The following is a 24,941-nucleotide window of genomic DNA, read 5'->3' on the forward strand; positions in this document are numbered from 1 at the left end:
GTGCTGTTTTATTATCCTCGCTGTCTAATGGGCCTTTTCTTATATCAGCCTCTGTGGTACACTCAAACGTACAAAGTTGGGGTTTTTCTCTCACTCATTTTTTGTTTTTTTTTTTTCTTTCTCTTTAATAATTGTTCTGAAGCCAGCTTCTATAAAGCTCATCATTTTACCTGGGGAAGGAGTTGGCCCACCTTACAAGGGCACTCTAACCTTAAAGCTGTCACAGCTGATGTTGCACAGCTGCAGCTGCTCTGCCCTTCGGGAGGTGTCGAAGCCCTTAGGCAGGTAGATGGGGCCGAATGTGAGCAGCTGCTCTCTCTGTGGCTGGTGCAGTGCTGCAGATCCTGCTGCACTTTGTGCTTTTCTATTCTGCTGCCTTGGTGAGTTGTCAAAGGAAAACCAGTGGGGCTGGAAGCTCACCACAAAAAGTGTAGGAGGAGTTTCATGGTAGGGTGGAGGACCTGGTCCCAGGCATGGGCCAGGGAGATAAGTGGGTATTCTGGACAAAAGGAACAACAAATGGAAGGAGGTATTTTAATGTTGTAACAAAGGACTAAAAGTGAGTGAGCGGCAAAAAGACCATTCCTTCCTCCTACTAAAGTATAGAAACAATGTTATCCCACTGGATGAAAGGAACTAAATAGCTGTTATACAACTATACCATTAACAAAAAGGCCATATCTCTTGCAGTATGACCAGAAAGGTACAAAATAAAACTGTTTTTTTTTCAAAATTACCCTGAAAAACTCTGATAATACAAAATTTAAGACTAGATAATAACAGATTAGAAACTTCAGAAGGAATAGAAAGGGCATCAGATCAGCGTAATGCTGCTTCTCCCAAAATTTGCATTAAAGTAAAAATTAATTGGTTATAGGTAAATGTGTGATGTTCCAAAGTGTAAAATTCTGGTATGAGCAACAGAGGGCACATTATTTGCAGTCCTCAGAATGGGAGAAGATTGATGGCTGCTACAGAAGCTGTAGTAGTGGCATTAGACTGTATGGCATTTAGTAACTGGAGATTTACTACTGAAAAGGTAAGCAATACTAAAACTAATAATTTGAACTATTCATTTCTATTACTGCATATTAGATTGAATTTGAAGGTTAGCATGGAAAAAAATTTGGTAACTGTTTATCATGAAGTACTCAGAAAAGCGCTTGTTTTCTAAGATGGGAAGAATATTGAGATATGTGAAGAATTGGATAAAAACCTTACTGAAAAAATATACTGTTGAATGAATCCGGGAGTTAAATGCATGTTGAGTTCACATCCCCTGTTATTAGGGTATATAGATAGGAGTAATAAAACCCAAACCACCAGATATCTAAATTTTCTAGATTGAGAGTAAGTGGCAGTATGCCATGTTGATACAAGAGGGAACTCGATGGTTATAAAGGCAGTCAGTGTTTCATTTAAGGGAGCAAGGAGAGAAGCAAGAATGTTGAAATAGGTTTGAAAAATATGTTTGAATTAGAATCATAGAATTGTTCAAGTTGGAAGAGACCTTAAAGATCATTTAGTTCCAACTCCCCTGTCGTGGGCAGAGACATCTTCCCCTATACCAGGCTGCTCAAAGCCCCAACCAACCTGGCTTTGAACACTTCCGGGGATAGGGCATCCACAATTTTTCTGGGCAACCTGTTCCAGTGCCTTACCACCGTCACAGTAAGGCATTTCTTCCTAATAATATTTCATCTAAACCTACTCTATAATTAAGGGCATATAGTGAATATGTGGAATTAGTTGCTAGAGAGCATTACTGAGTTTATAAAGATCGTCTGCTCTGAAACAGCTTCCACATCCTATGTGATATCTAGACTTCATTTGAGCTTTGGACTTGGAGATCTCATGAAGATCTCACAAAAACCCCTGCTCCTCCTTACCTCCCCTACCCTCCCCAACAAGTTCTGCATAAGAACATTCCTAAGCTGGCCCAAAGCCTGACAACTGTTCTTTCAAAGGAATTAGATGAAATACACAAATTTTGGAATTCAGAGTTTTGTTAGTATATTGGAAATTATTGCATGGCAACTCCCTTACTATTTTTTTCCCTTAACTGTATTGTTTACATACAAGGAAGAAATTTGGACTGGTCATTGCAAGAGTAAACATTTACATGAATGACTACAGAAAAATTCATATTTAATTGAGCATCATTTGCATAAGGTCTCAGAGTTTTGAAATATAATTCCATCATGCTGCCCTGGTAACTTTTTACTACAGGTTGTCATATTATCTATTCTCAAGAATCAAAAGTTATCGAGTGCAAATGCAAGCTACAAACAGAATGACTGCTATCAATGTTCTGTTAGCAAATTCAAGTTACAAATGCAAAATATTAAAGTTTAGGCAGCAACAATGACTTTCCAAGTGGCAATCAGGTTTCCATTATTTTAATAATGAAATAAAAATAGACAAATAAGTGTTGTTTATACACTCCAACAAGAGTGATTAAGTTGTACAGCTGTTAATGAGCATATAACTAGGAGATACAACTAGCAGTTCAGTATGTCTATCTTCTATCATAGAGCTGTTTTTACATTCATATGGAAAGAGGCTTAAAACCAACAGTAGTAACTCTGTGTTTTCAAGAAAAATAAGTGCACTAATTAACCCCTACAGTACATGATATGATATGATATTGCTGACAGTTGTTTATTCTCTTGCATAATGCAAAATTTAACATGCAACTTTGAATTCTTTCCTGTGTCTACAGGATTTGATAAGCACACATCAGTGAATTGCTTTGCAGGTGTGCAAGCAGCTCTTTTATACTGATAACACAACTCACAGGTGACATTTACACTGTTCAGCTTACTCAAAGCCAATGCATTGAGTAAAGGTGATTCATACTGACTTTTACTTCGGGTGGCAAAAAGTAGGTATATGAACAAGCAGGAGAGCAGTAGCAGATAAATAGCAAGAATCATGGGTGTGGGGGTCTGAGTGATGTTTTCTCAATCCTAGCAGTGAGGCGGCACTGACAGAACAAGTCAATACTTGTTGGCAGAACTTGTGTTGGTGACAAGGATTTGAGTTGTATGACCATGAGACCTTGCTTGCAAATCACATTCAGCTTGACAGAGATGAGATCCACCTCACTAAGCAGGGCAAAGCTATTTTTACCAGTAGGATCATGACCATATAAGCAGAGATTGAAACTAAGAATTGAGAGAGTAACCAGCAGCCTTATGGGGGATTGATGGACACAGAAAAAAGCAAACGGCATAATGTGATGCGGCAGAAAGAGAACACAAAATCAAGATGGAGCTTAGGAGAGGTCACCTTCAGCTCTTCAATGTAAGCAAAGAAATGTCTCTGAGACACCATAATGGAGAAATCTCCCAGGTCCTTTCCTAGATAGGAGCAGCCTCGTGTTTGCAAGCCCTGGTGCTAATGTGGGAGTTCAACCATTCAGATATTTGCTGGAGGGACAATACAGCAGGACATAAGCAATCCAGGTGGTTTCTGGTAACTTCTTTCAAATCATAAAGGAGTCAACAAGGACCAAGAATGAGCAATGCTTTGTTGGACCTATTCCCATGAAGGGATTGTGGGAAATGTAAAGCTCAAGGAAACCTTGGCCACAGTGAGCATGAGATGGTGGCACTCCAGAGCCTGAGGTGAAGAATAAAAAGCAGCTTCACCACTCTGGAGAGTGAATTTTGGTGTCTTCAAAGATCTGCCTGGAAGAGTCCCATGAGATATAGCCCCGGAGGCAAGAGGGGCCCAAGAAAGCTGGTTAATATTTAAGGATAACTTACTCCAAGCTCAGGAACAGTTCATCCCTGTAAACAGGAAGTTAGGCAAAAATGCCACAAGGCCTGTGTAGATGAACAAGGAATTCCTGGTCTAGCTCTAACACAAACAGGAAGCATACAAAGCGTGGAAGCAAGGATGGCTTACCTCAGAGAAATACAGAAACATTGCTCAAGCATACAGTGATGAAGTTAGGAAAGATAAAGCATGACTGGAATTGGACCCAGCTAGGGATGTCAAAGACAACACGAACGGCTTCTGTAAGTACATAGGTGACAAAAGGAAGATTTTGGGGCCCATTGCTAAATGAGACAGATGACATAATGACACAGTACATGCCTCAGTCTTCACTACCAAGACCAGCCTTCAGGAATTCAGGCTCCAAAAATCAGGGGGAAGAGCTGGACCAAGGAAGATGTACCCTTGGTGGGAGAGGATCAAGCCAGACAATATATACATACATTAGCAAGATGGGCATATGCATGCTAAGTCTATGGGCCCTGACAGGATGCACCAACAGGTGCTGAGGGCGCTGACAGATGTCATGGTGAGATCACTCTCAATTATCTTTCATGGGTCATGGTGTCTGGGACTGGTGCCTGAGGCTGGAGGAGAGCAATTGCCACCTCCATCTTCAAGAAGGGCAGGAAAGAGGAAGGCAGGAAGAACCACAGGCCAGTCAGCCTCATCCTGATCCCTGGGACAGTAATGAAGCAGCAAATCCCAATAACTATCTCCAGGTATCTCAGTGACAAGAAAATCATTGTGCTGCCAGTATGGCTTTACCAAGGGGAAATCAGGCTTGACCAGACTGACAAATTTCTGTGATAAACTGATTGCCCTGGTAGATTAGTGGAGCAACGACCGTTGTGTATCTGGACTTCACCATTGCCCTTGCCAGCGCCTCCCACAAGATCTTCACGAAGGACCTTCGCAGATGCCTGGGCTGGATCAAGCACCGTGTGAGGTGGCTGAGCACCGGCCGGCTGAGCAGGCACAGCACGGCTGAGACACGGCAGCGGGACTGCAGCGCGGCCCGGGCCGGAGAGGCGATTTTGCCGCCTTCCCGCCCCTCGGCTGCCAGCCCCAATAGCCGCCCTTCCTCGTCCTTCTCTTCCTCCTCCTCCCCCGGAAGCGGAGTGCGGGTTTTCCCGCTCCGAGCCGGAACTCGCTGCGGCCCGTCTGAAGGCGGACGAGGGGAGGCCGGAAGAAGGAGGGTGCCCAAAAGAAGGAAAGATCCCGGAGCACCGGCCATGGTGCTGCCGCGGTAGCGCCGGCACCTGCCATGGGGAACGCGGGGCGCGGCGGCGGCACCTCCCGATCCCGGCGAGCCGTGCCGCGCCCTCGCCCCGCCCCCGGGCCGCGGAGGAAGCGGGGACACAGCGGGTCGGGCCGTTGCTGCCCGCGGGGCCCGGCGGCGGGTGAGCGGGGCCGGGGCGCTGCGCGGGCCGCGGGGCCGGCGGTCGCGGCGCAGCGGTCGCGGGCGGGGCCCGGCGAGCCGCAGCACGGGCAGCGCGGCGTGCGGAGCCCGCAGAGCCGTGTGCCGCGGGCCCTTGCGGTACGGGAACGTGAGTCAGCAGCGCAGCCCCCGCCGCTGTTTTGGAGCGGGAAGCTCAGCCCTGTGCCGCGGTCCTAGAGCGGCCCCAAGCAGCCGCAGCTGCTGGAAACGCCCGAGCTCGCCCGCAGCTGTTACGGGCCGGCCTCGGCTCGTCGGTGGCTGAGCGCCGCTAGGCTGGAGCGCGGCTCTCGGCTCTTACTGGGGTTTCAGGTTCAGGCATGTCCTTGGGCTGCTACACTGCAGCTACGGCTGCTGGAGGAGTGTAGGTATTGGCACGCTTTGTAGATAAAACCACGTTTTACGTATTTGGAAAAATACAGTAGCGTGATTCGAGTCAGAGTCGTTTATCGCCACTTGTGGTGTCACTGGTAATTGGGAGTGATTGATAGAGACTTGTTGAATGCAGATAAACTGCAAAGCCAAATAAGGCATAAAATGGAAAATGCTGTGTAGTTAAATGAAACTTTAGAAGTGAAATTACATAGTACATTTTGTTTCTGTTTAGATGATGGAGTCTCATAACTCTGACAGCCTTCACGAGAGTAAATCACCAGCTTCTGGAAGTGAAGATGAGATTGAGTTCATTGCAGTAAGTAGACCTTGTACTGGAAATACACTGCTTGTTGTAAAAAATACACTTTCAGTAGTCCAGTAAACAGGAGAGGGGTCTTCATTGACTCAGTTAATGATGATTATATTTTGATGTAAAGCATTACTCTTGAATATAAAAATAATTTCATTTGTGAATGTTTATGGCAGATAACAACTCAATCTTATGTGCCCTTTCTTGGAAGAGGGTGTAAGATGATGTCAGTTGGTCCTGTAGAGAAAATGTGGTCATAAATCACTGCTCATTCTGCAAATCAGTGTTGAAATCACTGCACTCAATGTAGAAGAGGTAGGAAATAATGGGCTAGAGGCCTTAAACAATCCTCTCAAATTGTGAGGCGCTGTTTATTGTACAACACCTAGTCTAATGCTGACATACTTTATGTGACCATAAGACACTTGTATCTGTTGGATATCCAAGAGAAGCAGAATGTTTTTCATGCTGCCTGTGTTCTGGCCTCAGTCTGTCATCACTGAAGTGGTGCTGGATAGCAGGATTACATGCAATCATAGAATTGTTTCGGTTGGAAAAGACCATTAAGATCATTGAGTTCAGCCATTAACCCAGCACGAAACCATGTCCCTAGGAGCCACATCTACACATCTAAAGATGTTTTTCTTGAAGGAACAAGTCATGTTGCTAAGGTCAAGTGATTCAATGATTCCAGTATTTTTAGTGCCTGTTTTTTTGTAGGTTTGTCTCATTTTTGAACAATATGCTGAATAATTACTAGATCCCCCTCCCCCCCCCATTTTGTGTGGTGTTTGATTAAAGCTGAAGTTCAACATACAGACTTTTTCTGCAGGGGTATTTAGGAGCTCTAGTATGAAGGATATAATTTTTTTGCAAAAATTAGTAGTTGGTTATTTCTGAGATGTCTTAATATTTTGGTTGATTTGGGCAAAATTGAGTTCGGAGTTCATTTTATACACACAAGTATTCATGTGCATCTGCAGAGAAGGACTTGGGGTTGTTGGTGGATGAGCTGGCAATGTGTGCTTGCAGCCCAGAAGTTCCAGTGTGTCCTGGGCTGTGCCAAAAGCAGCGTGGCCAGCAGGACGAGGGAGAAGATCCTGCTGCACTGCACTGCTCTGCTCTGGTGAGACCCCACCTGCAGTTCTCATCCAGCTCCGGTACAGGAAGGACTGTTGGAATGAGTGCAGAGGAGGGACACCAAGATTATTAGAGGGATGGAGCACCTCTCCTGTGAGGAAGGACGAAGAGAATTGGGATTGTACAGACTGGAAAAGAGAAGGCTTCAGGGTGACCTAATTGCAGCCTTCCAGCACCTGGAGGGAGCCTACAGAAAAGATGGAGAGGGGCTTCTAACAAGAGCATATAGAGAGAGGACAGGGAGGAATAGCTTCAGACTAAGAGTATGTTTAGATTACATATCAGGAAGAAATTGTTTTCTGTGAGGGTGGTGAGGCACTGGAACAGGTTGCCCAGGTAAGTTGTGGGTACCCCCCATTCCTGGGAGTGTTCAAGGCTGGGCTGGAGGGAGCTTTGAGTAGTCTGGTCTAGTGGAAGATGTCCCTGCCTATGGCGGGGGGGGGTTGGTACAAGGTGATCTTCCAAACCCTTCTCTCATTCTGTGATCATGACTGAATAAGTTTCATTTTCTTCAAACTGGGCAACGAATGAACAAGGAAGCTAATATAGCTTAGAAAGTGTAAGGATTGAAGGGCTGCTGGAGCACCAAGAACAGTAACTGAAAGAGAACTGAAACAAAGGAACTAAAATCCACACTTCCAGCTACCTTTTTTTCCTTTGGCTTTGCCTGTGGATAATAGGAATCCTTTGTGCTCCCAGTGACTATTGCTTCCAAGAGATGCTGCTATATATAGGAAGATGACTCTGCTAAAATTTTTTGCAGGACTTATATCCTAGGGTGAGTAGCTTACTATTGTAATTGATGAATATGAGGGGAAAGGTGTGTGACCCTGGCTATCACCTAATATCAGCAATGTGTCTTCAGATCTCATTTGCTCCTCTGAGTGAAGGTGACTTTGGACTTTGCAAAAGGATTTCTAGACTGCTTGGAAAGCTTTAGATCATCATTTCCATATAATAATGTGTATGACTGGAAACTTACACTCTTCATAAGTATTATGGATGGTTGCCTCCTGATTATCTACGTGTCTTTAAGACCCTGTGCACAAGATGGTACAGTATAAATTGAATTAGGGAAGCGACTGGAGTGTCCCAACATGTGCTAGCTGTAGGCCATGTGATCTGTGTTTTTCTTCCTTTTTCTCTTCTTGACAGTCAGATGTGGCTTTGGTGTGGGTTTTTTGTTTCTTTGATCAGTTTTTCGTTGTGGTTTTGGGGTGGTTTTTTCCTACTTTATTCATTTGTACTAGGGTATTTGAATTCATACCATAGGACTATGTTTTTGCTCCATCAGATAAAGACTTTGTCAATCTGCTGCTGCCAGAGATTTTCAGCTTTTGCAGTCTGATTCACCCTCATTCAAGAAACTTCAAATTATTCTTCCATAATTTTCCACATATTCCACAAAACATATTTTGTCCATTTAAAATTATTGCATTTTAAGCTTTACATACCACCAGAGAAATACGATTTAGTCTACAGTGCAAGCTGTTACTCCTGTATTCTTAACATAGGATGGTCTTGCCCCCATTTTGCTTACTTGGGAAGGGCAAGGGAAGAGTGAAGAAATTCACAGTTGCAGTGCCCTGTGAACAAATAGATAACTCAAGTTGCCACAGTTGGCACCAAAGGCATTGGACTTAGAGGAGAGTTAGTTACTATACCAAATCAAGTAATGTTTTGATCACTTGAACTTCTAGGGCTGAAAGCAAGTTACTCTGCATTTCAGCTGTCAGTTTTGTACATTTTCATTAGTTGTTGAACCCTGAGAGTAAGTGAACACAAATAAGAAAAATCTCTGTCCTTGAAGAAGCTGTTAGGATCAGAGCTGAACATTTCAAAACACATTATTGAACTGATTGGACAGTCAGATGGTTGGAACTTTGAACTTTTACTTGTTAACACCTGTTTAATAAAATTTTAATTTGTTAAAAGCATTGCAGAGCCTGTCAGTTTCTACAGAAGCATATCTGCAGTGGATTTTTTTTACTATTTCATTTAGAAAACCATGTTATCTTTATTTAATCATAGAGAGTTACTCTTTGTGGGTAATTGGAGGCTGGCAGCTTGATTCATAGAAGCTTTTGTCATCTGTGCAAGATTTCACCCCTCTTCTCCCCAGTGAGACAAAGGACTGTTCATGCCTAGCCAGCTGGACAGCTTTACTGCCTTGAAAGGTGGAAGAATGTAAAGAATGAGATGCATTAAGAGCAGCAGCGAGGATTCCATGCTGCTGCTGCTTTTCTCTCTGCTACTCATCAAGAGGCAGTAGGTCTTCCTAGCTTGCCCTACATAGTTGGTTGTTGATATCTTGAAGAGATACATGCCAATATATGGAAGAGATGGTACATTTTATCTCTGAGGAAGACAATTTAATGCTTTTGTGTGAGCATTTTTAACACTTTTTTTCCAGGAAGGACCCTTACGGCCTGTCCTTGAATGCATTGATCTCGTCAGCAGTGAGGATGAAGAACCTAACAGCAGTTCTTATTTTCATGTGAGTATGTTGTAATGGATTTTAGGATATATTGGTTGAATAAAATAATTGGTCTTCTGTATTTTTCCTATCACGTTACTCTTCGCAAAATCCTTGTTAGATGTATTTTTAACAAGTGCTAAAAAACCAGTATTGACATATTTTGATTTTTCTGCTTGCTGTTGAATGAAAAGCAAGAATACCAGCACTTAACTTTTTCCACAGCCATTTTTTCTGCCTTGAAATGACTTGGTACTTGTATTTGTCTTTCAGTCATCTGAACAAGTGTGTGGAAATAAACTGTCACTTTACATGCAGCCTCGGAAGTTGGGGTGTCCAGTTTCTATCCTGAAAATGTACCTGGTCTACTACAAGGCCTTTTCTTTCTAAAATAACTTTTTAGGAACAATGTATGGGTTGAATGACCTTATTCCAGTGACAGTCTGGGTTTAGCTCAGCCTAATCCTTCATAATCCATTCTAAGAATGTACGAGTCAGAAGCAGGCTCATCAGTTTATCTGTCCCCCAAGCTGATTCTGTCTGCTCTGCAAGGCCTTTGAAAGGGACAATGAGAGACCCTGCTAGAGTTAATTTTGGCAGCAGTGACTGTCTTTTGACTTTTGTTTTCTTGTGTTGCAGCAGAGGATGTTTGTAACAAACCTGATTCTTAGGGAAAGGTGATCTTCTGTACACACACAGGCTGTCATTACAGGAATCATTACTAGAGCTGACTGTAAGAAGAGGAAACTACAGTATATGGCCTATCTCTTAGGCTAGAAAAAGCTCAACATTTTTGAAAACAGTGGGCGGCGTTAGGGCAAGAATGATAGCAATTTTCAGGTTTTTTAGATGGGCTGCATGTTGGCTTTGAAGTCAGGAGGGATTTTGTTTACTTGGAAGAACTTATGTTTTCATTTGTTGGAGACTTCTAGGACACTCAGCACAATCATGCATGTTCCTCTACTGCATGGTGAGGCTAATGTTTATGTTGAATTGCCTTGAATATGTGGAGGGGAGGGTTGTTTTTATTTGTTTTTTAACAGAAGCTACAGATGCTGGTAAAAAAGAAGAGAAAGCTACAAGGTAGCTCATGGAACTTAGGCTAAGAGTGTCTTTACTGAATTATGTTGTGATGCTTGGGCATCACTTTTCACTGTATTAGTGTCTGTTACATAGCAATCACCAAATAAGAGTTTAAATCTTCCAATTGTAGAGAAATACTAAGCGTAAGGATCACATTGACTATCAGAAGGAACGAGTTGCATCAACCCTGGATCGTCTGGCACGCCACGTTGAAGTAGAGAAACAGCAAAAAGAAGAGAAAAACAAAGCCTTTAAGGTATTGGATGTGTAGTCACAAGTATCTTTGTTTTCACTGCTAAGTAAATAAAAAAATTGATGAGGCTTACCTGGAATTAGCAACTAGACTTCTACTTCTGGGGCATCATGTGAAACACTACATGGACTTTGTCTTTTCAGTGGCTTTTAACTGATCAATTTTCTAGTCTTATTGCAGTTTCTAAGGGGGAAAATTAAATTAAAGAAAACCAATGGCAAAAACTTCTTTCTTGTTTGTAGATATAGCAGAGGAACCTTAGTATCAATTATTCTGATATTCTGATATTTCACTTAATTGAAAAATAAGTTATCACAAACCACCGTGCAGCAAGCCTTGATTTTTTTCTGAGATTTTTGGGAAGCTGTTTGCTGCATTAAATCTGTATCAAGTAGTATTTCATAATGGGAAAAAAAATTTCAATGTTTAAGGCATAATTTTAAAGTTGAGTCCTGTTAGTTCCACTTTGCAGCCATTTGAAAATAATGTACTTTTTACTTTTATTACAAACTGGGAGATCCAGTCAGTGGGCTTAATGGTAGGAGTGCTCTCAGGGGGAGCTGAACATCTTGAAGGAATGGGATTACAACAGCTTGATGGAATTGAACAGGGAGGAATGTAAATCCAGAGTTGGCAAAATGTGCTGACTTCCCATGCTAATTTTCTCAACACTGTTAAAGGCTTTTAAAATCACATAATTCTATTATAGTTACAGCTTGTTGCAGTCTATGGTAAACTATGCAACTGTAATACAACAGAGTAAAAGGCTAGATTAGATAGAGTCCAAGGTAGCCTTGAAGTCTGGAGGCCTACATCCCCCTTCTGTCTCTTCCACTTTGAATTTGGCAATCTTTGTCTCCACATAGTTTTTCAACTGTAAAGTAGCTTTTAAAGCAGCTTGAGAATAAAGGCTAAAAGATCCTTTTATTAAATATGAATATTTTCCTCCTGCTTGGGTCTCTACTCTTCATCAGGTAATGCAATCTGCAGACTTAAATTTAGTCTTCAAAGTGAAAGCACCTTTTTATTTTATTTTTTTTTTCTGTTACATTCAACTTTATTGTATTAAATAGAAGTCATTTGAGTTGTAATAATTTTTTGCCCTCACTTAGGCTTTTGTGGGTGTGTTTTTTAGGAACCCATATGTAAATTTTGAGATACATACTTATTCTTTTCTCTTTTTCTTTTATTCTTTCAATTTGATCATAACACTGGTATGTTTTTTCCCTTAGGAGAAAGTTGATTCCCAATATGCTCACGGGTTGCAAGAACTAGAATTTATTCGGGAACACAGTGATACAGAAGCTGCAAGGTTATGTGTGGACCAGTGGTTAAAAATGCCAGGTAAGAGCAGAAAACTAAGTTTGAGTGATGGTTTCTAAGTCCTGCATTACAGAGTAGAACATGTGAAAATTTTATTGAGCTTGCGGGTGCCTTGTGCATAACCAAATCCTACAATATTAATTTTGCTAGAGCATATAATTTGAAAGTTTCTAAACATTTATTTCCATGAAAGCTATTCTTGTAATGCTTTGCTACTTAGAAAATTTAAGATCCAAAATCTAAAAACCAGTAAGGCAATGTTATTTATTTTTTATAAGCCAAGTTGCTAGGAAGAAAAAATATTACTGTTGAGCTGCTGCTTAGGAAAGTGTAAGTAAGTGTAACTTCACAATGTTTAATTAATTTAAAATAGTGCCTGGAGGAAGGGTGTCAAACTGTTTGAAAAGTTGCACTGCTGGGAATTGAAGAGACAGTGAAAGAGCAGACTTACTGTAGTAGGATTGAAGGACAGTGAGTGGATTGTTAGTTTGCTTTTAAGAATCACTACAGTTTAATTCTGGAATGTTTTAGGGCTTGTGTGTTATTTGTTTTCTTAAGCCTCTAATTGAGCTTCTGGTTAAGTACTTTGTTTTGGAACACAGGTCTGAAACCAGGCTCTGTTAACGGTGGAAGAAGGGCTATTTTTAAGAGAACAGGTCAGACTCGAGTCAACAGCAGTCCCAAATGTTGTCCTGTGATGCATTGCAACAGACAGTTTGATAATGTGCATCTTCTTCTAGGTCATCTTCAAAGGTAAGGAGATACATTGCAAGAGTTCAGTGCAAGGAATAATAATGAAGGGATGTGCTCTAACTTAGGACATCAGCATCAAGTCTGGTTCAGACTGCCTGTACTGACAAAGCTCCATTTTGAGAGCCAGTTAATATGTTACAATTTGTATAGACTAGCTTCAGGGTTTGTTTTTTTTTTTTTTTTGGATGATTTGATTTAGTTTTTTACTTGGGGCGTGTAGTTTGTTTTTTTTTTTTTTTTCATTCAGAACTGATGTCTTCCTCTTGTTGAGCATTTTTTTTACATCTGAGTTTTTTTGAGAAGTCAGATTTCTGTACTCTAGTTTAGTTGTATCTTCATCCAAACTTGAAATAAACCAAAAGGCCAACTTACACAAGTTGATGGTAAGATAAAAAGAAAAGTCCCTAATGCAAGGAAAGGGGAACAAAAGCTGTAGGCTGTGTGTTCATAGCTGATCTTGCTAGTCAGTACTCAGTGTGCCTGTGTTCAATTCCAGCAGATACTGCCTTTTAACTACTGAATGGCAGGAGATATCCGTAGGCAGGATATTGAGAAGTTGAGGAGAGTGTCATGGGTTAACCCCCATAGGCAGCTGAACCCCACACAGCTGCTCACTCACTCACCCTAGTGGGATGTAGGGAAAGGTCAGAAAACTCTGGGCTGAGGTAAAAACAGTTTAATCAGTAAAGCAAAAGCTGCGCGCACCTGCGAAGTAAATTAAGGACTTGACAGGCAGAGGGTAAGAGTAACTATCATGTGTGATAGTTACTTGGAGTGATGGCATTTATCTTCCCACCCCTTCCTCCTCCACCCAACTTTGATTGCTGAGCTTGATGTCTTATGCTGTGGGATGTCCATTTGGCCATTTGAGGTCGATTGTCCCAGCTGTGTCTCCCAACATCTTCCAGGTGGCACAATCTGAAAAACAGAGAAGACCGTGACACTCTGCAAGCACTGCTTAGCAATAACTAAAACTTCCCTGTGCTATCAACACTGTTGTTCACAAATCCAAAACACAGCAACCATGCAAGCTGCTACAAAAAAATGAACTCCATCCCAACCAGAACTAGTACAGGGAGATAAAAATAAATAAATAATTGAAATGTCTATGTAGGAAATTAAGGCTGTGTTAGTTCTCTTAAAAGCAGTATGATTTCTCTCCAGAGTGGCTGTTTTAACATGTAAGGTGCAGGAAGAATCATCTCTGTACAGGACACTTCAACTGATACATTTCATGATAGAAGAAGTAAGGAATTTTAATAGTTTAGATTGGTTAGATAGGGGATTTTTAGCTTAGTTTATAGTTTAGGTTGGTTAGACAGGTGGTCTGATAGCTTCAAAGGACAGATTTTTTTCCATTAAAAAAACAAAGCTGTTTGACTATTTAGAGGGGACTAGATTGCTAATTATTTCTTCTTCTCCAGGTTTGATCATTCTCCTTGTGACCCAACAGTCACATTACATGGACCCCCACATAATGCTTTTGCCTGTGTGATATGCTGTGAAAGATTTTCAACCTCTCAGCAGTACAGTGATCATCTTTTATCTAAGGCAAGAGCATAAGGAGATAAATAAATCGCCTGACTGAATGTAGTAGAGGGTTTAAGACTTAAAATTATGCATTGATTTTTGGTGGGGTTTTTTGTTTTGTTTTTTCTTTAACCCTCTTTCTCTCTTCTCTCTGTTGCTCTTTAAGATTGTTTTCTCTGATTCTGCTGTGTTTCAAACACCTGGTGTAGACTGACAGTATTCCCTTTAGATGTGACCATTAGGTTGTACTTTTTGGTGTGCTTTCAAGAGGACCATAGTTCTGTCTTGAACTCTTGTCCATCTATTGGTGTAGTTGGTAGATATTCCCTTTTATTTGCATTTCCAAAACTATGAAAGGTAAAGGCAGGAAGTTAGGGTGAAATAATTTGAGAGCAAAGAGAAGCAGCCAAAAGAAGATGGAGGTTTTATTTAAGCAGTATGGTGTAAAATTGGATAGTGGATAGTGGATAGCATTTTCAAAGTTGGGTGTTTTGACAACAAATATTCTCGCCAAGTCTCCAGAAGCTGCATTAAATTTGGGGAAGTGTTAGACTTCTTGATAATCAGAATAATTTTGCTTGTAGTAATAACTTGATAATTAGTCATACCTGACAAGCTGAAAGACTGCATTGTAGTGTGTCCCTGCTCTTTTTCCATTGCATCAAAGTTGTGTGCCTCTCATGTGTTCAGGGACATTAGCTGGAGTAGCAGCCAAGGTGGGGGGAAGGCAGTGAGTGTCTCTTGCAGACAGCGAGAAGATGGGATCACTTTGATGTGTAAGGAGTGGGGAGATAATCCTAATGAAAGCTCTAAGAATATAATGAAGATTCTTAGAGTGATGTAGAAAGAAGCAAGCAAAAATATCAGAAGCAGAACTAAAGGATTTTTGCCCTGAAGGCAGAGCTCTGAAGTTGATGTAGAAGGCAAAGCGGGTGGAAGGAGTTGACTTCTACAGAAGACAGACCTTTTGGGCTACTCTGAGGAGCAGCATTTTGGGGAGTTAGAGGTTAGCAAGATTAGAGGAGAGCTGACATGAGGTAAAACAGCTGCTTTATTGACAGAGAGGGCTTTTTCTGAGAGCCTGGGTAAAGGGAATAGCTAAGAATTGCTGGAGCCCATAGTCCCTGGGAAGGTACTTGCTCCCCGTGGTGCAAGAAGGGAATGGAGAAATTGACAGTGTAGTAAGGGTGGATGAGTAGCTCATTTTGACAGTGGTACTTTGGCCAGTTCTTGTGTCTTGTGAGCTGAAAATGCAGAGGGGTAGGCTGTAAGTAAATACAGATGTGGTAGCTGAAAACCTAAAAGTGAAAATATTACCAGAGGACGTGAGAACTGGGCCTGGTTTCTTGACTTAATTTTTTTCCTAAATAGATAATTTTCTCTTCCAGCTAAATGAAAATGATGGGCATAAAAAAGGTATTCCTCCACAGCATATTCAGTGTTTTGCATGCCCAAACTGCTTCCTCCTTTTCACCAAAAGAGACGAGTGTTGGCAGCATATGTCGCAAAAGAAACACTTCCTCCAGGTTTCTGAACTGAGTGGTACGTTGCTATAAGTGTACTGCTTTTAATTTTTCTGATGATTCATCCTTAAGATAGGAAGTGACATTTTTCTGCTGAATAAAAAAGCTTAAGGTTTTAAAGTTTGCTATTAATGAATTCTTACTTTTCTTTTTAGATCTTAAGTGCTATGCTTTGAAAATTGTATTTTTGTGTAGAAATTATTCCTCTATCACACTTGCTGTAATGAGATGTTGTTGAGTCTCATATGAGAGTCTCATCCTCCAGTGACTCCATGCAGCTATTCTCCTGAATAACTTTATGTTTAGCATGTTGAAAGAGACTCAGAGCAAAACACATAAATTTCTTTTCAATTCCAGTCAGAGTGGCTGCTGTGTTCCTTCCCCTTACTCTACTGTCTGTAGTGTGCTTGGAGGCTATTTTTCTTGTCTGTGTCCTTGGCATTCCTGATGGCAAAGACTTGTTAAAATGTCTTCTCCATATAATTGCAAATTTAGAGTGCTTAGCTGGGACATTGCTGCTGCTCTGATGGCTTGCACGGACTACATGGCTGCTGAAGGCAGATATACTGGTTATGTTGTGAGCTGTGAACATCCTGAACCATGCTTAATAAAGTCCAAAGGAAAGATCTGTCTGATCATGGTGTTGCAAACAGGGTTAGTGCCCAACATAGCTGTACTGATTTTATTTTTGACATGAGCAATAGGCATTAAAGCATTTACTTCACTGTTAGCTAAACTACTAAGTGGCCATATTTTAGACATTGTTAACTCTCTGAACAAGCCTACATGGCCAAAAGGATTCATATAGTTATTTCTCATCTTCATAAGTGTATCTTCCCTTTTGCCATTCCCTAGAGTGGCTGCAGGAAACGTACAGAAAAGGCAGGCTTTGAAGGAATCCCCTGCAGGTGGAGTCAGTACTGCTTCCTTCATGTAGTGAAGTGACAATCAGCTGCATGGTTATACTTTCCCTTATGCATTGTCACTCCAATGTACTTTTATTCTCAAATAGGTTTTTAGTTCTGAATTTGATGACTGCAGATGCTTTTAAATTTGGGTCATAGGTTTTAAAAAAAAATTCTGGTGAGCTCTTGCTTTGAAAAGATTAAAAGCACAAATTAGTGTTTTCTTCATTAGAGATGGAGAGTGCTTAGAACTCAGAAAAAAAATTGAGTGCTCCATGTTTGACTTTGCATTAGTTAGGTTTCATGCTTAATGATTACCAGCATGGCCTGAGATCTGCCATTGAAGTTAGCTGAAAGGCATAACTTCAAATTACTGCCTGCTGATCATCACATCTTACTAAAACAGGAAAAAAAAAATTCCTGCTAAGGTGCAGAATATGAACAGTATATATTATACAACAATATATTTTCCATTATCTTTTCAGTAGAATTTTCTTACTGTGCTGGAACTGGGAGTTACCTGTGGAATATATGCTCAGAACAACAGAAAGTCCTGCATCTAAAAGTTTAAGAATTAACATTAAGGATGGGAAAGAGAGAAAGAGATGGTCAGGGTATGTGGGAACTTGTTAAATAAATTGCCTGCTCTTTCAGAAAAAATACTCTATGGCTTAAAACAAAATTTTATCTAATAAGAGTAGACTGTTGGTAATAGGTGGAGGAGAAGAAGGTAAGAACCTTCTTAAGAGAGATATGGACCTGGCATTGTAGAAGGAGGAAAAGGGAAGTAAAATAAGTCACCAAGTATGAAAAAGCAAAATGCAAACAGATTCAGGTATAAGATAGTTACAGAAGTTTAAAAAATTCAGGATTTAGTTACAGCTTCCAGTACTACACAGTTACGGTAGCTCAGCTGACATTTGTTAACTTGCACTCTGAACCCTGTGACAGACAAGTAGCAATTAATTATGTCCTCAGAGAGCTGAAATTATGTTAGGAAACTCTAATGTGTGGTTGCACTTCTGCCATTCTCTTTTACAGAAGCAATGAAGTCTGGCCATCCACTACCTTTTCCATCCTTTGCAAAGAACCTCTTGGTATCTCTGTGCAAAGAGGTCTCCTTCCAAGTGAAGTGTATGTCCTGCTTCAAGATACTGTGCTCACATATGGAATTAACGGCTCATTTCAGGTTTGTGAAAGGCAGTTGTCTTTATAACGTGAACACCCATAGATCAGTGACAGCTATGCAGACATACCTGCATGTTTTCAGTGGTACTAGTGGATTTCACTAGTACCAGGCAGCTAGGACCATCTGAATGTTGACTTCCTGAATCAAAAGCCTGCCCCCTTAACTTTACACCACACTGCAGAAAGCTGATCAGTGTCAGGATCCTTTTTTGTATTTTTTGTAACAGAAAAACAAAAGCTGTTCTCTGGTCCACTATTTGGAAGTTGGCCGCATTTGATTTTGAAAATGTACAGTCAAGAACATAAGTATCAATCTACACACTAGCTTTGGAAATTAGCACCTAATTCTGTTCAAATTTCAGAGACTAAATATACATTGCATGGTTTTGTTGGCAAGCTGGTAGGTGGGTTAAAGGACACAGAGCACACTGTTTCCATGCACTTCCTGCTGTAGCTACTTGGTAATATATCGAGTACATCTGAAAGTTTACAAATGTTTCAGGTGGTTATATAACCTCTTAATGTTTTTTATCCATTCTAGAACACGTTGTCATAATTCTGGACCCATGGCACTGTCAAAGAAAAGCATCTCCCAAGTTGCAGAGATATTTAAAATGAAAGGTCACTGTGAGAACTGTGATGAACTGTTTGCTGACAAGAATCAGATGACCCAACACAAACAAACCACTCAACATAACATTAGAGTTTTTACTACACTGGAAGAGTCAGTCTTGATGTTCTGCCATGTCAATGGAAAACACAAAAATCAGTCTCATTTGGGCTACATTGTGGAACGGTCAAGACCACTGCTTAAAAGACACTTGAGTCCAGATGAGTCCTCCAGTGAAATGGGGTCTAGTCCTTCAAAACGGAAGAGTAATTTAAAAAATAAAAGTGAAGATGAAGTTGCAAACCAAAGTCAAGGTAGTGGTTGTAAAGTAAAAGCCTGGTTTTGTGAATGCCTTCAAAAGTTTTTTACAGAAGAGTCAGTAGAAAAGCACATTTTATCAGCAAATAGGATCTGTCACAAGTGTGCTGTGTGTGGAAAGCTGGCTGAAAATTCAAGCATTATCCGCCTGCATATGAGTCGATTCCATGGAGGAGCACACTTGACTAATTTTCTTCTCTGGTGCAGAGCATGCTCTGTAGATCTTAGAGAAGAGGATATTATGGGACACGTAACTGAATTTCATGGTGGACATAGTTACTACTATGAGCAAGAAGCTGTAGAAGATGAACCTATGCCATCTGCTTCTGATGCAGTGAGCATTTCTGCAGGTGGAAATAAAGACTGCATTTCTGGCCCTGTGGAACTGTCCCCTGAAAGTGGTCCTGTTGTGGGAAAATGGCAGTGCCGCATTTGTGAGGAGATGTTTGATTCTGAAGAGAGTGTTCAGCAGCATTGCATGTCCTTAGAAAGCCATGCATTTCACAGGTACTCATGTGGCATATGTAGAAATCATTTTCGGAAAGTAGGAACACTACAGCGGCACTTCCAAGAGCATCATAATCAGGAGATGCAGACTAAATATTTCTGTGGCCTTTGTGGTAATCTCTTCTTCAACACAGAGGAAGAATTTCTAACCCATTACAAGGAGCTTCATAGCATGGACTATACATTTGTGCCTGAGCAGATGGAACTGTCAATAAAAAAAGATGAAGACTTCCTCCCAGTCGAACAAGGAGACTGCTTAACCTGTGGTTGCCGGACAACTTACATCTCCAAAATAAACAGGAGGAATGATCATGAGAATTGTCAGAAAGCCATGCTGCAGAAAGGAAACTTATGGTTTCGATGCTGCTTGTGTTCTGCAACGGCACAGAATATTGCTGATATGAGCAGTCATCTCAAGAGTCACACATCAGTAAAATCTAAGGGAGAGATGTATGTTGTTAGATGTGCTGCATGCAACAAAAACTTTGATGATCTTCAAAGCGCGCATCAACACTATCACATGAAACACTGCTTCTTGCAGAAACCTGATCTGTCAAGTCTTGCATCAGAATCAGAAGACACAGTATACAAGTTTTCAGCAAGTGGGGCTTGTGTGGTCAGAAAACCTCACAAGCAACAATTTCAAGCATCTCCATCCAAAACTCAGGACAGACCACAGTCTTCTCCTCTGCAGGGCCCAATAGAGGGAAATAAAATAAAAAATGAGGACTTAGAACAGTCTGAACAGCTTAGTGAAAGTATGTAGAAAATTTCTTTTAGCATTAGAAAAGTATTTCTGTCCTCAACACACTCTGTTTCATTGTCAGTTCATGTCACATACCATTTGGTTGCATCCAGCCTATAAATGTGCTCAGAATTTAGTATACTGAATTCTCAGTATTTGAATTTCCAAAACTCAGACTCCACAATTTATTGTTATGTACCATTTGTATGAAGTCTTGGGGGAAAAAAAAAAAAGCAGATGTGAGAATCCTGAGACTGAAACATTTGGTTTTCAAATTAGTTTGCAGCATAATTTGGTGTTAAAAGGAAGAGGACCATATAAAGGATACCCCAATTAGGGATCCAACGCCTAGAAGTGTAAAAGTGATCTGTCATACACATTCAAAAGAAACTTGACTTTTTTATATATATAAATATTTATGAGCCTGATAGTGCTTTCTGTGTGGGCAATTCTGTTACATCACCATCATCTCAACTTTCTTAGCCTGCCAAAAAGCAGTATCAGCTGAGAATTTATATTCCCAGTATGTATTGTTTTCTTGTGTTCAGAAATTGGAAGTGTTTCTTGATTACTAGTGGTGTCATAATGTTTTGATTAAGAGGTTGACATTTATTAGAAGTACAGCAAAAAGTACATATCTAAACATTTTATGTGCTTTTATGCATGCAAGCAATTGAATGTCACAGAGACTTGCCATAGTCAGGGGTACACAGCTGGATATTAACTTAGTTATTAAAATGTCTTGGTGAAGGATGATGGCTCTCTGTGCTTACCACAAAACTATCCAGGTCTATACCATCATATAGCCAGATTCCACTCTTCTCTAATTGGTGCATTATTGAGTGCTGATTCAGTTGAATTTAAAATCTATGCAGTCACCAAATAGCATCATGTTTTGTAGCTTTTCTTTTCGTGACTTTTCCTTACATATGTGACTACAAGAATTTTCTAAAGCAAGTTGGTTGACCAGAAAGTCGCATGAATTTTAAATGTGTCCTTTTTATATTGAAGATGGTGAACTTCCTGATCTTGACTATCTGAGTACCATGACTCACATTGTGTTGGTGGATCTGGACAACTGGGGAAGCCTTTTCACACACCTGCCAGCTAACCTGAACCAAGGGACATTTTTCTGGGGTTTTCAAGGTAAAAAATGTTTGAAGTAAATTAAAAGATAAGATTAACAACTCTACTCATGTACTTGAGCAGAGATTCCTTGAATCTGAGAGAGTGAAGAGCAGGAGCAAGTAGGCACTAGGCTTCTAAAGATGCTTCTTGAACTTTTCAAACTCCATATAAACCTCCACTGCTCTTACTAGTCCTTGTAGAATAGTTCCAGAATGGCAGAGCTGTTTAGGAGTCTGTCTTCCCTTATGAACTTACTTAAGCTGTATCATATTTTCGTAGTTATCAGGACAGCCATAATACTCAGAGATTTTATTAACTTCTGAGTCTTTCTCATAAGGCTGGGATTTTTTATTTTGGTTTGGTTTTTTAGAACAAGAAGGCATGATTTTGCACTCTTAGACTTTTAATTTTGTTCTGTCTCTGGCTTGTTCTGTAGATAGTGGTCCTGGTCATCCTGTACAACAATAGGTGTATGTCCCCTCTTAAAGATACCAATGATTGGTGGAACTCACATTGTCATGCATTTCATAGAATGATAGAATGGTTTGGGTTGAAAGGGACCTTAAAGATCATACCATTTTGCAAAGTCTGCCAGTAGCATCCCTTTAACTTGATGCTTTTGCTTCTCTGACTGTTTTTGAACTAACTGTCCACCTCATGCTTTTTCTAAAGGTTTGCTCTGTGTCTACCTTCCCAATTATTTTGTCTATGGTACATTGATTTCTTCAGTAAAATATAGATAAAGGATAGTTTCAAAATATTAATGGCCTGAAACACAGGCATTATCTTACCAGATTTGTAGGCCCGGTATGTTTTACACTTGGTAAACACTATTGCACTGCACTTCCTTGCTAAGTGGTTTTTATTATTTCTTCCCATAAAAGGTAATCAAAGCTGTTCTGAAAGCTGAGCATTTTCATGCTGCTCAGGTTTTACAGAAAAGCCTGTTGATGCCTGGGTCACTTTTTTTTCCTCTTCTTTAGAAACAGATTTCCAGTTAGCTGATGAAGGCAGAGCAAGTATAGCTGTTAATGTAAAGTGGTAGAGATTCAGTTATCTGTGTTCCTGGACCTGTAATCTGGTATCTGCTTGTTAGGAGTTTTGTGCCCAGAGGTGTTCCAAACACAGGTGTCTGATGGCACAGCACAGCCCATATCAGCACCACTCAATTCCTTACTTCCTAATGGGTTTGCTGCATGCAGTCTGCCTCATGGGAATGGCCCTTGAAGCACCTGAACTTAAACATGATAAAGAGTTACTTGTGAGTAAAATGGGCCATATTCATATTGAAGAAAAATTTACCAGTTTTAGTGTCAAATATATTGGTTTTGAGCCTGGGAACACTTAAGGCTCCCAGGCACATCTGGATCTATTGTTGTAGGTACCCTTTCATAATAATGATTTGTATAGTTACTTGAGGCATGCTCTTCTTGTTTGTTTAACCTGTAAAAATATAGCAACATTTTTTCCCTGGATTTCCCAAACAACATTTCTGAATTTTTAATTGTTATTTTTATACTATATATCTGCATTATTTCTATTATTCCTGTTTCTAGTATAGCCTTAGCTCTGCTTCAAGTTCCTCCATTGTATTGTCTGGACTCTGTGTTGTTTCTGTCTTCAGATACTCAGTTGTCTTTTATCCATTTGTGGGCTAACAAACAAAATAAATACAGGTCTGTCCTTGTTTTCAGCTGCCCTGGACAAAAATGCTTCTGTTGTACGTTTAAAACAGGGGTGGTGATTACAAGTCTTTCCCAAATAGACTGAGGGCTGACAAGAGCAACTTGCAAATAGCTTTTTTTTTTTCTGTACAAGTTCTACTAAATCATTTCTGTGTAGACTCGTAATAAATCTTTGCAATCATTTTTGATATAATCATCTTGTAATTAGGCTGAAAAGGCAGGGAGGAAACAGGAGATATGTACTGAGGAATGCTTTTCTTTGTCAGACTGCAGGTGGACAGGTTGGCATAAGCCATCTCTGCAGCCTGGTTACCTGAACGTTGGTTTTCCATGACTTTATGTGAAGTGCCATCAATGACTGCTTTCATTTTCCGTTCAAAATCCTTTCTTACATCCAGTTACTCTGTCATCTTGCAGATAAAGCAACATTTTTTTCCTTCATGTTGGAGACCCATTATTTTGTTAGCCATTGGAATGTTAAACAATTCGCAGTCACTCTGGTCAAATTGTTCTTCCATTTGCTTGCCTTTTTATGGTGCCATGTGTATTTTTATGGTGCAAGCTTCTCTGGTGTTTCCTCTCTTCTTGAAAGACTTCCTGCTTCTTTCCTTTCCCTTGCAACTTGCTTCAGTCTGGTACTGGTTTTGTCTGTACTCAGCTCATCTTTATTATCCACCTATTTTCTCAGCCTGTAACTACCTGCTTAGCATACTGTTTAGAAAATTCCTGCACTTTTTTTCCCCGTTGTAGCCTCATTTTGCTTGTCCTTGATTGCATCCTTGGGTTTTTCAGGACTCTAACATTTCTCTCAGCTGTTTCTCCAGATCTTGGATCCTCTTTTTAATGAGTTCTGACATGGGATGTGTCAGGCACTTATAGTGCATGTTGACTGTGTAACTCCTGTGGTACAGGTTTCCCTAAGAGGAGCATTTCTGTTACTTGTACTGTTTCAGAGCTCCTCCGATTCTGCACATAAATCATAACTGTGCTTCAAACTGGAGAAAATCACATCCTTGTATCTAAAGGCACATGATATCTAGAAGATAAGATTTTCAGGATTTGAAGAAAAAAAAATTGTACAAAATAGAGTAGCATCAGGCTAGCTCCTTTTTTTTTTTTTTGCCTTCTATCTAAAAAACAAGAAGGCTGGGGGGATTTGGGTTATATGTTTTTCTTAGCTTTCACATTAGTCAGAATAAATTCTGTCTTTAATGACAGTTTTATATTTGCTTTTGCCTTCTTGCATTCTTAATTCATAGAGGCGTTTCTGCCCATATTTGTTTGTTTTTTTATTATTAATAACATTATTCCTCTTCACTGTATAGGAGGATACAGCAACTGGAAGCCTCCAGTGCATTGCAAAATTTACAATTATCTTAAGAGGATTGGATGTTTCTTTCTTCATCCACGTTGCAGTACCAGAAGAGAAGCAGCAGACTTTGCTCTCTGTGTTCATGTAAGTTAGGGCACACTTGCTTTATTGTGTCCTCTACCCAGAAAAGGGTGGCAGATGGTATCTGCTATTGATGTTAAGTACTAATTGCAGATGACATTTTTATATTCTCTCTATGAGACTTCTGCATCCCCTATAAAGAGTGATAAACCTGGGTTGAGTGGAGCCGGGTGGTGGAGAACTGACTTAAAAATCAGCCCAGATAGGACAACAGTCTGTTGTGGAGGGGAAGGGAGCTGGTTAGGGACTGAAGAGTGAAAAACCTGCACTTATTACAGTTTCTCTTTGAGAGATATGTACCTCCTTGGTCTCTTTTCAAGTAGACCAAGTCTTGAGCCATCTTTACAATGGAGTTGGATGCGTGCTGGTTTCACAGACCGTGTTGAGCTGACGAAGAGCAGTGCCTTTATTCAGT

The 24,941-nt window shown here is 40.4% G+C and overlaps 1 protein-coding gene across 1 annotated transcript in view; it reads left to right on the forward strand.

Annotated features, from left to right (window-relative positions):
* The first annotated feature begins 5,298 nt into the window (after positions 1-5,298).
* ZNF451 (zinc finger protein 451) overlaps positions 5,299-24,941 on the forward strand; it is a 31,802-nt gene continuing 12,159 nt past the window's right edge. The window contains exons 1-12 of the mRNA XM_068183715.1: positions 5,299-5,585; positions 5,829-5,912; positions 9,460-9,543; positions 10,736-10,861; positions 12,091-12,202; positions 12,784-12,934; positions 14,359-14,485; positions 15,853-16,006; positions 17,934-18,081; positions 18,622-20,273; positions 21,272-21,406; positions 24,399-24,529. Of these exons, the coding sequence (XP_068039816.1) occupies positions 5,829-5,912; positions 9,460-9,543; positions 10,736-10,861; positions 12,091-12,202; positions 12,784-12,934; positions 14,359-14,485; positions 15,853-16,006; positions 17,934-18,081; positions 18,622-20,273; positions 21,272-21,406; positions 24,399-24,529 (2,904 nt within the window). The 5' untranslated portion in view covers positions 5,299-5,585. The remainder of the gene's footprint in view (positions 5,586-5,828; positions 5,913-9,459; positions 9,544-10,735; positions 10,862-12,090; positions 12,203-12,783; positions 12,935-14,358; positions 14,486-15,852; positions 16,007-17,933; positions 18,082-18,621; positions 20,274-21,271; positions 21,407-24,398; positions 24,530-24,941) is intronic.

Source organism: Anomalospiza imberbis, chromosome 3 (assembly GCF_031753505.1).
Source record: "Anomalospiza imberbis isolate Cuckoo-Finch-1a 21T00152 chromosome 3, ASM3175350v1, whole genome shotgun sequence".
In the NCBI taxonomy this organism is placed as follows: domain Eukaryota; kingdom Metazoa; phylum Chordata; class Aves; order Passeriformes; family Viduidae; genus Anomalospiza; species Anomalospiza imberbis.